Source organism: Sciurus vulgaris (assembly GCF_902686455.1).
Source record: "Sciurus vulgaris genome assembly, chromosome: 2".
NCBI classification, from domain to species: Eukaryota; Metazoa; Chordata; class Mammalia; order Rodentia; family Sciuridae; genus Sciurus; species Sciurus vulgaris.
Window position 1 is genome coordinate 83315234 of NC_136462.1, and position 13832 is coordinate 83329065.

A 13832-nucleotide genomic window follows, 5' to 3' on the forward strand; every position below is an offset into this window, starting at 1 on the left:
TTTCATATCCTAAGACTTGATAAAAATGTATGTGCTCATGCTATAAGTTTATAATTTTACAGTCTTGCAAGCCTTCATATATCTGAAATAATTATTCATAATAATTATTCAAAATGGCTCAATTAAATTTCATACACCAATCTTGAGGTTGTGGAAAAGAGTGAATTATACAGAAAATGTCTGGCAATACTTGAAATAACTTGCTTAATTATAACACTGGAGTCCTTCAATCTTTGAAGTTCTGTGGAACAGGAGTGATGCTGATGAGCTGGGACATGCAGCCCTGTCCAGATTGAGCATCTGACCATAATTCCAGGAAAGTGACCAATGGGAGAAAAGGAGGGGTACATGGAGCCAGTGTGAGCTGGAGGTGCAGGGAGAGAGGGCAGTTTTGGGTAACCATCTAGAAGCACTCAAGTTGGGGAATAGGTTTTAAGAGAAGGGAGAAGCGGGTTTTGGTAAGTTCATTATTTATATATATATATATATATATATTTAATATAAATTATATATGTGTGTGCATGTATGCATGTATGCACACACACATACATATTCCCCCCTCCTTTCTAAATGATACCCATGATGTTAGGACAGAGACATGCACCATAGTGTCTCCCAGTTTTGAATCTCATCAGGGCTATGCAAAGTTTTTCACTAATCCCAGTCATTCTTCGTCATTATCCCTGCTTTTAGCTCCAGGTTCATTGAAATTTCTTCCAATATGTCACCAGTCTTAATTCTCATTATATGAGAATTGTGTGTGTTCATGATCTCCCAGCACCATGGCTTTCAGGGTATTGTTTTCTTCTCTAAAGATGCTGTCCTTCACGTGCCTCATATCAACCACATGGTCATTATCAATAACTAACCTCCCACCCCCGTAACCACACTTTCATGCATTTCACTCTTTGATCACCACCTTCTGTCTGTGCCCACACTCCAACAATTCTTTGACACTACTGGCACCCACAATTTTTTGATCCTTTGCCTGTTCAAGGACATTAGCTTCTTATGTCCTCCTCATCCAGCTTAAACTCCATGGTTATTAATAGAGAATATTGATTAGCAGAGGTTGGAAAGGATGGGGAGGGGGAAAAGGATAAAGAGGTTGCATCTGATCAGTGCACACTGAATGCATATGTTGAGATACCATGCTGAATGTCATTAATATGTACAATTCATACATGTCAATAAGAAAAAAACAAGGTCAATCTTTATAATTACCCTCCTACGTACACCCTCAACTCCCTAACCCATTTTTGTCATATTCACTTTGCAAAATCCCTACTCTTGTTAAATACAACTCTCTTTCTACTCTGGGCCTTTATGCTGCCGCTGAACTTGGCTAGAGAAGATGACCACCTGCTGAAGGGTCTCACTTTAAATTCATGACGCAGATCTCAGCAGGGCCCTTCATGCTGCCTGATAATCACATTGCATTTCTCTGGTTCATCTACTCTTCCACTCTCCCTGGCAACTGCTTTCTCCTAACTTCACTCCCAGCTGATGATCTTGCTTCCTACTTCACTGAGAAAAATGGAAGCAGTCAGAAAAGGACCCCCACAGACCCTATCTAAAGCAAGCAAGCTATGTATGTACGTGCATATGTTTGTATGTATGTATGTGTGTCTATCTGTCTGTCTATCTATCTATCTATCTATCTATCTATCTATCTATCTATCTATCTATCTATCTATCTATCTATCTGGATAGGTGGATGTATACACATCTCCACCAGCAGCTTTTCTGCCTGTTGTTGTGGAGGGACCATGGAAGGCGGATGCCTTGCCTGCTTATTTCTCTTAAGTGATCCAATACTCTAGTCTCAGTTCTTATTACCAGCAACATTTGAAGTATGGGTTTATTCATTACTCCTAGAATCCCTTTCTGTAGCTGGTCCCTGGGATACTATATTCTATTGTTTGTCCTCCTGTCCTCTTGATTGCTCTCTCTTATAGTATTATTTGCTGGTTCCTCTTTTTCTGCCTGAACTCAGTGTTGTGGGGGTGGGGCAGGCACAAGGGCTCAGTCCTGGGAATGCTTCTCTCCCTCCTTCAATCCTTCACATTTATCTCAGCCAGTCTCATAGTCCTTAAAGACTGCATGATCAAAGGTGATGACTTCCAAAATACGTATCTACCCCAGATCTCTCCACCGAACTCTGGGCTCATATATTTAACTACTCAAAAAGAAAAGCTTGCTTGCTTTCTTCTTCTTTTTGTTTTGGTGGTACTGGGGATTGAACCCAGGGGCAGTTTGCCACCAAACTACACCCCCAGTCCTCTCTAAATTTTTATTTTCAGACAGTCTAAGTTGCTGAAACTAGCCTCAAACTTGTGGTTCTCTTGCCTCAGACTCTGGAGTTGCTGGAATTACAGCCAAATGCCACCATGGCTGGCATCACAACTCTCATTTTTATATTGAATTGTCAACTAAATGTAACATGTCTGAAAATGGTCTCCTGATCTTTCCCTCAAAAGCCAAATAAAACAAAACAAAACAAAAAAAACCAACCAAACAAACAAAAACTACACACCCACACACAGAAAAAAATCTTTTGTACTCACAATGTTCTTCAACTCAATTGCTGGAAACTTTATTTTCCTACTTGGTCAGGTTAACACTCTCTAGAACCATCTATGACTTTCCCTTTTTCCCAATCTGGAAATCCAAAGGTCTCTGCCTTCAAAATAGACTCAGAATCTGACAACTTTTGTCTGCCTTTACTGCTATCACCCTGGTTTTAACCACTATCAACTTAAAAAAAAAAAAAAAAAAACTGGTAAAGTACATACAACATAAAATCTGCCATTGGAAACATTTAGTACATTCACAATGTTGTGCAACTACTATCACTCTCTAGTTCTAGAACATGTTCATTATCCCCAAATGAAGCTCATTAAGCAGTCACTCCTCATTCCTCCCTTCTGCCTCAGCCCCTAGCACAGCTCATCTCTGCCTTGGGGTCACCAGAAGTTCTTGACTGGATCACTGTGAGCTCCCCCAGCTCACCTTCCACTTCTCCCTATTTGTCCCTGCCTTTGCTACAGTGCTCCAAGAGTCAGATCACATCATATTTGCTGGAAACCTTCACTGCCTTCTCTCTCTAGAATAAAAGCCAGAGTCCTCACAGTGGCTTCCAAGGCTCGTCACTCTTTGGCCACATGTTGCCTTCCCAGCATCCCCTACTGCTCTCCCACCCCTTGTTCCAGCTGCCCTGGACTCCCTGGCTTGCTTTGAGCCTCCCAAGCATGCTCCTTCCTTAGGACTTGCACCACTTGGTCCCTCTTCCTGTGACACCCTTGCTCCAGACACTTAGGGTTCCCACATTCACTTCTTTCAGATTTTCCCTCAAATGTTGCTTTCTCAGTGATACACTATTTAAAAAACAAAACAAAAAAAAAACTGGCACTGCACCCTCCCATGGCATTCCTAATTCCCCTTACCCTCCTCTCCATAATTCATTTATATATTTTGCTTGTTGTCTGTGCTCCTCTACTCTCAGAAGGAGAGCTCCCTAGGCCAGAGAGCTTACCTGATTTGTTCATTCCTACCCACCAATGCTTACCATAGTGTCTGACACACCATCAGGTAACACTGGACTATGAATTTGGGAGTGTCAGCAGAGGGGAAGAAGTGGGTCCCTGTGACCCTGATTTGACCAGCTGTGGCAGCCTGTGAGGATGTGTGCCTCAATCCATACAGAATCACTGTCAAGAAAAGCACTGCCCAGAGGTCCTGCAACAAAAACCACTGGTGGTGGCAGCTGTGACCTCCTCGCATCTCATCATTAACACAACCCAACACCATCTTCCACCCTATTCCCATTCTGTGGCCCAGATTTGCCCTGGAGAGAGGCAGGTGGGTTTCCAGAGGTCTCCCCCATACCTGTTGTTGTCCACATAGCGGATGAGCATGGGGTAGAAGGCATAGAGGTCCCTGCAGAGGACTGCAAACTCATCCAGGATGAGCAGCTCTGCCTCCTGCGTGTCCCCTTTGCCATCGGCTTTCAGCTGCTCCTCCTCCTGCACCGTCTTGACTGCCTTCTTCTTCAGCTTCTCCAGAGTTGGGATGAAGTGGCTTCTCAGCAGGTCAGGCCTGGCTTTGCTGATGATCGGCTGGGCGAACACTATTTACAAACCAAGAGCCACCCCCTCAGTTCAGGTATTACTATAATGGACAGTTGATGAGAATCAGAGAATCAGGGAAACCACTGCTGCAGGACATGCTTGCCTCATTCCCTCCCCCAGCCTTGCTCTCAGGACTTCCCTCTCATAAATCTACTGGGAGGGTGGAGAGACCAGGGCTGCTACAGAGGCAGGTCCTACCCTGCTCTGCTCCTCCTAGCTCTGGGGACCCTGCCACTCACAACTCACGTGTGCACAGTCTCTGCCACTCTGCCACTTCTCCCTGCTCATCCTAACCGACTCGCTTGCATCATTTCACAGTGGGTTCATGTTGGGGTGGGCCACTAGCTATACCTGAAGTCCCAGAAGGAAGCCTTTAGTTAATAAGAACCAGTACTGTGCTGAGCCAAGTCTAGGCACCAAATACATGTCTTCTATTGAGGTGATGGATGTGTCAATGACCTTGATGTAATCATCACACACTGTATACATGCACTGAAATGACATACTATACTCTATAATATGGACAATTATTATGTGCCAATTTAAAGTTAAAATATTTTAAAAATCAACATTAATGTGTATTAACATGCATGTATGTATATGTGTGTATGTATATATATGTATGTATAACACACACACACACACTTTTGAATATTTTATAGAAAATTCTGTTAAAAGCATAATAAACCAACCACAGTTCTCAGCCTTCCTACTGCCTGAAGACTTTTCTGGGTCTGGAGGGAGGCAATACTGCTGATTAGAGCTAAAAATGAATTTTTTTATTATATCCTATTGATTTGACACAGGTATAGAATATTTTGAAGATGAAAATAAGAGAAAGAAAAAAAGTTAAATAAAATGAATAAGCATCATGAGCCACTGTAATGTACATTCAAATGTATATTTTAAAGATAAGGGCATATCAGCTGATAGCCATCTATGTCCAGAAACTTTTCTGTTTAATCTTATTTTTCACTTTTATAAGAAAGACTGTTTTAGGAAGGTAAGGTTGAGGGATGTTGCCATAAGAGGCATTAACCAAGAAGTTTTGACTTCTTAGCCCTCCGGGAGCTGCAGCTATGATTTGGACCGGAAATGGCCAAATGGCCATACTGATGCAGGTAATTTGAGGTCACTATTTAAAATGCATTTTGTTGAATCCCTAGGAACTATGTGCTCTGAGAGCTGGATTTGCCTGTGGAATAAATAACAGGCTAAAGTTCAGTTTCCTTCAGTGTCCCTTAGGTAGTGCTACTTTTCTTGTATCTCTATGGAGGTCTGGGGGCATGTTCTTAAATTTCCTGCCTTCCCTTAGTTCAGATGTATGGATTAGAGCACATCAAAAAATTACCTTATGGCTAACACTACTTTAAAGCTAGTGGGTCATTAGGGAGTACCTGCTCTATTTGCTTATGTCCAAAGAGGCCTACATTATCTAGGAGCCATCAGTATCCAAAATGTTAATAATTTCAATCTCAGTGCACTTCTGGGATGGGAAGGCAGCAGGGGATTTTATTCCTTGGTCTTGCAGAAGTCTATCTACTCATTTGTCCAAGAAGGTCATTATCTCATGTTGAGCTAGCAGCCCCCTTCGGCCCAGCCATGTTATTTCTTTATTTCCCACAATTTTTTATGGGTGCAGTAGAATTGTACATAATGATGGGATTTGTTGCTACATATTCATACACGTACACAATATAACAGTATCATTTGGCCAATATCACTCCCTAGCACCCCCCTCCTTTCCCATAGCCATTCTATTTCATGGTGTGGGATATTACAGAGGGAATCTGGTCCTGGTGGATTGCACTATCCACGTAGGTCCATCAAACACGTCTTTTCCTTAATGTGCACCTCCTCATACTTCACTGTGACAGAGGACATTGATATTCATGGTTTCTGGACTGTAGAAAGCATATTCACCTTCCAAGCTTTTTCTTTTTGGAGGTTGCTTCAAGAACAGAAAATTGGCTAAAAGCCTGCACTAAGAACCTACTGCATGTAAGAAATTATACAGGGACCCAAATAAAAACAGGAAATACCAATAAAATAAAATAGTGCTGCTACTATAGCCTCAAGAGGGTCTTAGAAAGCATAAAGCGAAATGCAATCAGAGAGTGACATTAAGGACCTTCAGTGCAGTCCAGATGGGAGTTTTATGTGTGTGGAGAGCACACAAGATCACTTATCAAGAAAACCATGGACAATTACAACTGTTAGAGAAAATGGGGTTCTTAAGTACCAAAAGCAAATAAAGCTATGATTATTGGAGTGTAGTTTATCAAGAAGGGCTTCCTGGAGATTTGAAGGGCCTCGATTAGCAGGGGAGTCGGCCAGGAGCACTGGTTCCAGGAAGCTCTTCTGGGGCACATGTTGATTCTATTTACTGCTAAGCAGCCAGGAGGTGGGAGATTTAAAGATGGAATACAGCTTGCTCTAAGCCATCTTGGTATTAACAAAAGAGATAAAAAGAGCATCCAGCTACCTTGGTCCCTGGGCCAGGGACTGAGGAGAAAAGAGATGGGTACCTGCAATGCGCTTCATCCAGGAGGCCTCGTCGATCCCCAGGTTATTGTTGATGATTTTTAGGATGTTTCCCAGGATGAGACTGAGGTGTTCAGAGGTCACCTTGGTGCAGCAAGGCCCTGTGCTTGGGGGCAGGTTCTCAGGCCCCCGTTCCCACCAGTAGGACAAATAGTTGCAGAGCATGGGCAAGATCACCTCGATGACGTGGGGCATCTCTGTGTACCGGGCCCCTGACTCAGACAGGTCATTAATTTCCTTCATCAGGCCTTCCAGCTGAGGAATGTCAGGACACATTTCTTCCACAGTGTCTGGCATTCCCAGAACTGATGGAGAGGGCACAAGAAGAAAGGCACAGTAATTCAAAAGCACAATGGAAGAGCCTTCTCTCCTATTGCCCACCATTCTTTCCATCTTTAGATATACATTTCCACCCGAGAGCCTCAGAGGAGTGAGGTTGCATGAGGAACAGCTTTGGTCTTCCAGTTGTCTATGTACAGACTGCAGCTCCCAAAGGCTATTTTCCTAGATGCCATCTTGAGGTGACAATACCTAAATAGATGGCTAATGAAACACAACAGAGACTCAGCTAAGATAGTTCAGAAGACTTCTCTGTGATAAGGCTAGTTTCCTGGCTTCTCCCTCCTGGCCTTTCTGCCTAGGACTTAGAATATCCTAGTGCATTCACTGCAGGAAAGGGAGAATCAGATGAGAAGAGCAATTAATTGTCATTCAGTTATCAAATTCTCATTCTATAACCTGGATCACATTTGCATGACTTAGACACATCTCAATCAAATGCTCCTTCAACTGGACCAGAGACAATATTTACCACCCAGGTAAAATTGGGAAGGAAAAAAAAATCACACTTGCATTGATTTCTGGCTTTGCAACAGAAACTATCGGTGACCTCTGGAAATTTCACTGAATTCCTGTCAATTGCTTAAGTTGTTTTGCTTCGGAAGGCTTATTACAAGGAATAGTGAGTTGGTCTTATCTTTTCTTCACTCTCAATGGGTAAGGTCACTTCCCTGGACTAGGACAGATGGGATGAAATATATACAGACATAGTTCAGCATCAAACCAGGGAAAGTGGTCAGAGTGAAAAAGGAAACAGAAGAAGCCAGGAGTTATCTGTCTCACTCCCCTTAAGGTAAAAGAACCTCTTTCCTGAAGATAGAAGGAAGATTAGAAGTATTTTGAGGTTCCTGACAGGTGGGAAGATAATAAGGGCTCTAAGTGGAGAGACGAAGAATACTATGGGCAAGAACCACAAGTACTACAAAGCATGAAAAATGTGGAACATTCTCCTGTAACATTGATTTCACTGGAAGATTTCAGGAAATTATTTTTGTTTTTGTTTTGTGTGTGTGTGTTACACTAGGGATAGAACACAGGGCCATGTACATGCTAGGTAAGTGCTCTACCTCTAAGCTATAACCCCATTCATTTAAAATTTTTTAAATTTTGAGCCAGGGTCCCACTGAGTTGCCCAGGCTGTCCTCAAATCTGTGATCCTCTTGCCTCAGCCTCCTGTGCAGCTGAAATTATAGGTGCCTACTTTTTATTTCTGATATTAGAAGTAAAATACAAAGTTATTGTGAGTTTTTACAGAAAAAGCAGAAGACTTCACATAAAATTTTGTCTAGCTAACTAGATATGCCAAAGTCCCTAGGTCTACTATAGGCCTAAAGTCTCTTCTCTGGATTTTAGGTCCATGGGAATCAAAGGGTTAACAAATAGAAGAGGACACACAATATCCTGTGGCCTTTAGAAAACTGGCCAATTGAAAGGGACTATCTTGATTTCTCCTGCAGCAGCAACATAGAGTTATCTTGGCTATGTTGGAGAGCAAGACTGCAGCTGAGACATGCAGTCCTATTGGGATAGGACGTTTCACTGCAAAGTGAAGAACCAAGAGCAGAGCAGCCTCTGTGCTGTGGAGCAGGCCAGTGAAGTCCTATCACCTTTTCCCCAGGATGACTGTTCATTGCTATCACTGTAACCCTTCAGTGCATGGGGGGCTAAAGATCTCTCTGCCCTGGAACATAGGAGTGAACTGATATATTTTAAAATTCAGACACTTCAAAAGGACTAAAAGCAGGAGAGCCAAAGACCCCTGAACTCCTGTAATTTACAAAAGGGAATTAAGTGGGTAATTTGCAGAGGACAAGTCTATGCTGTGTCTTGCAGCAGAATGAAAACAGGGATGACTGACAACAGTGTGGGAGTTTGGGGAGACCCTCATACAGTAATTTTACACACAATATTCTCAGAGTAAATAGGTAAATAGAAGTCAAACTTTCTACCTCAAGGCTCTGCACACAAGACAATGCCAACAGCCACAGATGCAACTGAAGCTTACAATTATTTGCTGTAAGATCATAAATGAGAAGGCTTAGTATATATGTTTAAATGTCATACAGACAACATATCATCATAGACTCCTTTCCTGCCCAGGAAGAACACAGAGTTGCTTGGGGTTGGTACACTGGAGTCATTATAATGACCTTTAGAAGTTATTTATACCTACAGTAATTGGTCCTTGAGTGGAACAAACATTTGTGATTCAGAAGGTGTTTATACTTCAAATGCCACATAATAAGCCCACTGAGTGAACTCTGCTGAGTTACCACCTGAAGAACAACCTCAGTAGAGTCCTGTTAGAATCAGTTACAAGACTGTTGGGGGAATCATTAGGACACAATGTCCTTTCATCTAGATCAATGGTTCTCAAAGTGGGGCCCTTCTCCTGCAGCAGTCGTATCATCTGGAAACTCACTAGAAATGCAGCTGGTCAGGCCCCTCTCCAGGTCTACTGAATTGGAAACACAAGTGGTAGGGTTCAGGGGTCCTTAACAAGCCTTCCAAGTGGTTCTGATGCATGTTAGAGTTTAAGAACTCCTGGGTTAGCTTCTAAGTCCATTTTCTTCACCCAGTCGCTCTGCCCTCAAGAAGACAGCATCTGGGCATTATAAGCAGGTGATACACACTGGAACTGTGCCTCTTTTGTCTGTGGTTGATTATCCCAATAGAGTACAGAAGAAAAGTAAACTGACTCGTGACAGGATGTTTTTCTCAATCCAGTATTCTGGTTAATAGACCAGTTCCATACATAACAAAGAATCTATTCAGTGCTGAAAACCTGACATGTAACATTATTAAACCTTTTCTTGGTGTACTTTAATTTTTGGATGAATAAGAAAATGCTCCAGGTTTTTTACAGGATATCGGAGTTACCAACATGATTAACTCTGCTGGCAAACCACCAAGTGTCAATTAATAGAGATGTCCAAATGACAGAAGGCCTGATAAATCAGTTCGTACTATATTTCTAAAACAACATCAACTGTCACCCGAGACATCCCTCTCCCTCATTTATTCCTCAGGCCACCCACTTTGTAGTGAACAATATCTACCTTACAGCCTATTTGCCATGCCATCTTCCTGGTGAGCCTGGTTATCCCACAGTACATATTCATGCACATGCTACTTTTCAAGAACTCCGCACATAGTCACCATTCACTCTGCTAATTAAACCAATGATAAAAAACATGGGCTCAGGGGACTTAGGCATTGAGTCCCACAGTGTGTCATCTCTAATCAAAATCTTGTCTTCTTTCTTCCTTTGAAGGATGCAATGATTGATACTTTTTAAAAATTTATGAATGTCTTATTAAATCAGTGCAAAGGCATATGAAATGAGTAGGAATTTTTCCCCCCTGAATAGCCCTTGGAAAGGAGAGCAATGATAGAGAGGCATTCCCCCACCACACACACAAATCAAGCCTAGGTTTCCTCTTTTGCTCTACTACTATGCCTCTTTGAAGTGAAGAGCAGGGCAGATGTGTCTCCTTTTCCCAAGTTGTAGTGGTGACAGAGAGAGAGAGAGAGAGAGAGAGAAAGAGAGAGAGATCCACTATTTCTCAAGTCACAGTTGGAGCAGAATAGATGTATAAATATCCAGAATTGTAATGGCTGGGCCCAGCATCCTTTGGAGTTGAGAAGCAACACTTGGGCTGGCATTTGCCTGTAGATGTCACGGCCGTTTCTTAACTTTTCCAAAGCTTGCTTTGTTGCTCAGTTCCTGCTTTAGCATCAAGCTGTGATTCATTTGGAATCATGAGTGGGCAGAGGAAAAACAAGGTTGGAAATACATTTTTTGCTAGTGTCAAAGGGGAGAGAAGGTGAGATGAGGTGGGGGACTGGGGAAAGGCTAGCTTACGAATTTCATGTAGAACTTTGAACACTGAGGCATCTTGGCAATTTCTTCACCTGTTCTGAGAACACTAGTCTCCACTGTATTCTAGCTCAGTGCAGACTTTTATTAGCAGCCTTATCTAAATTGTCCTGTGATCACTTCTGGGGGCAATGTGCTTCTCTTCTGTGAGGTAACAAGAAGCAAGTGGAGATGGAGCTGCGTGGCTCAGCACTCTGCAGTCTTAAAGAAAAGAACAAAGGAAAGTGGGGCACAAAGCTGCTCTCTTAGAACTCTTCTCCCTTAGGATATCATCATCATGGTAGTTTAAGAAAAGGGACTTGAGATAAATGGGATCACTATCAAGTTCAGACATCGATTAGTACTATATATCAATGTTTTAACAAAATTCTGGTTCTGAGTAGGATGGATTTTTGACTTAAAATGGTTTACTACGGATTCCCCCCCCCCCCCGCCTTTTTCTTAATATTGATTAAGGCTGGTAGTTTTTGCTTCAGGTTTCATCATTGTAGTTCCTTCTAATTGGAGGCAAGACTGAAGTCTCCTACTGAAGATTTTCTTTTCTATTCCTTTTTCCTCAAGCAGGATCACAATTAATCCAGATATGAGAACCCTTCCTTTCACCCTCCAAAAGTAGATTTATAACCTGCCCAGGATTTTTGTTCTAGTATTTATTGATTGTGTTCCAATAAAACTTTATTTGCAAAGATAGCTGGGGACCAGATTTGCCCTGTGACCATAGTTTGCCAGTCCCTGTTATAGAACTTAGTGCTTCAGAGGTGCTGTTAAATTCTTTCTTGTATAATGTCAATTCCTCCTGATGCTTTCTTATTGTCCTGTCCTCCATGAAGATGGAGAATATGTGGTCAGTATGCTTAGAAACACAGCCTCTCCTTGAAGAAGAGAATTAATCAGGTTATTAGTGTGAATATGTCCCTTTTGATACCAATTGCAAGAACTGCAGAAAAGTAATCAGACCCTAGGTGCAGAGAAGAAATGAGACCCAAGGTAGACAAGAGACCTCAGGGTCTTAGGATGGAGGGATTTGGACATCATCTACAATGTCTCCTCATTTTACAGAAGAAACCAAAGCCTAGTGGTGAACGAAATGCTGCATATGCTCATTTCTTTCCCAAGATGGAGATGGGCGCTTTAGTTCCTGACTCCAACCTTTAGGCTTCTCTCAGATCATGTACAACAACAGTACTGCTGGGCTGCTGCCTCCTGTCTGTGCCACTTTCCTGGTCACTCTCCTCTCAGCACATGGAGTAGATTGAGATTTCTGTGAGAAGATACTTACTAGACCTCTCCCTGGGGGTTTTGGTGTTGAAGACTGAGAGAGGATTATATCGGTTGAGGGTGGGCTCCAGGAATGCCACTGGTATGGCAGCTGCCAGGGAAGCCAGACATTCTCCAAGGGCAGGACGTTGCCTGTAAACAAAGAAGTCCATTTATAAATGGTGCCACCCATATGCTGGCCCCAGGCATTGGTGTACCACCTCTCTACAGGTGAATTTGCTGGACATCCTGGGGTTGACCAGGTTGCATGTACTCTTCCTCTCCCCAGCCTTTATCTTTCTCCAGACACTAATAGTTTGCAATGATTACGCTACGTGGAACCTAGTTCTTAACTGGCTATGATGTAATAAATGCTATGTAGCTTTGCTACTCTCTTCCAGCACGTCTGAAGTAAGTTCTGCTGGTGTCCAAATAGAGATTTGTCCTCCCAGTTTTCAAAACGTTTTGAAATTTTCTGTAAAATTTATTTGTGCTAATTCTGTGCTATGGATGGAGACTGTGACTACTAGTGAGAACAATAGATAACAAACCTAAGCACCCAATAAAACACAAGAGAAACAATAGGTCCTGAGGTATATTGCTAGGTTTAGAGGAGAGACTTCTAACACCTGTTACTCCTCTTATTCCCTTCCACAAATTTTAGAGTGCAGACCATTTATAAGCTCCGGCTTTTAAGTCTTTCTGTGAAACAAGCAAGCAAACAAAAGCAAAATGGTTGGGATTCCTAGTTCTTCAAGTTCCAGATTTCAGATTCCAATTTCTCCAAGTGAGGGGACTTGCACTTTCTTGCAGAGTGACTGAGTCTGCAAGTGTAAGTGCAGGTAACCAGTCTCTGCTGGTGAAAGCAGAGTTAGGACTGAAAGGGCCCTTCTCTTTCCCAGATCTGGGCCTAGCTGCTAGTGAGACAATGCAGTGCCAGTGCCAGCTCAGAGGCTCCTGTACAGGGGCTGACATCTATTGCTTTTTGATGAATGAGAGACCATAGTCACCCATTTCCCACCTATCGACATCACCTCTCAAACACTCACTGGCATCCACAGCATCTATGACTGTCTTATAAGTGACATGTGATGTCAATTTCTAAATAAGGGGGACATTTATTTTCAAATAAACCATTCATGTGGGACGTCTGTTAGATCACAATAGAAAGATAATGACTGGAAATGTAGACAGCAGGTCTAAAACGAAGATTCAGCACTGAAGCCCATCATGCACCTCACTTTGCCTTTCTCTGTGACTGATCACCACACTTTGAGCACTTATGCCACCAGTCCAGTCCCTGCTCCTTAGAGGATGTTCTAGGACCACCATGGAAACATCTTTCAGCTGGAGGGGTGCACTTGGAGACAAGGGCCAGTGCTTACCCCACTACCACTGTTCTGTGGAAACAGGACTGCTTTCAACTCTCAGGGTTCCCTTCAGATCCCCAGTAAGATTGTACTCAAGGCTTTATGTTAATTACCCCTCACTGTGACAAGAGTTAACAACTCCAGCAGCACCAAGAGGCCAGAATGTCAAAAGCATAGATCCTCTGAGAGTGAATAACAAGCATTTCCTCTGGGGGTGTAGAGGGAGCCATATTTTTTTACTGAATAATAAGTCATGGTCTTAACCTTAACTTTGTCCTACAGGGATGGAAGTCCTTTTTCACTCTAAAGATA

The 13832-nt window shown here is 42.5% G+C and overlaps 1 protein-coding gene across 1 annotated transcript in view; it reads right to left on the reverse strand.

The window, feature by feature from the left end:
* The window catches only part of RYR3 (ryanodine receptor 3), a 506360-nt gene that overhangs the window by 62728 nt on the left and 429800 nt on the right, over positions 1–13832 (reverse strand). The window contains 3 exon segments of the mRNA XM_079126345.1: positions 3889–4129; positions 6659–6979; positions 12173–12303. Of these exon segments, the coding sequence (XP_078982471.1) occupies positions 3889–4129; positions 6659–6979; positions 12173–12303 (693 nt within the window).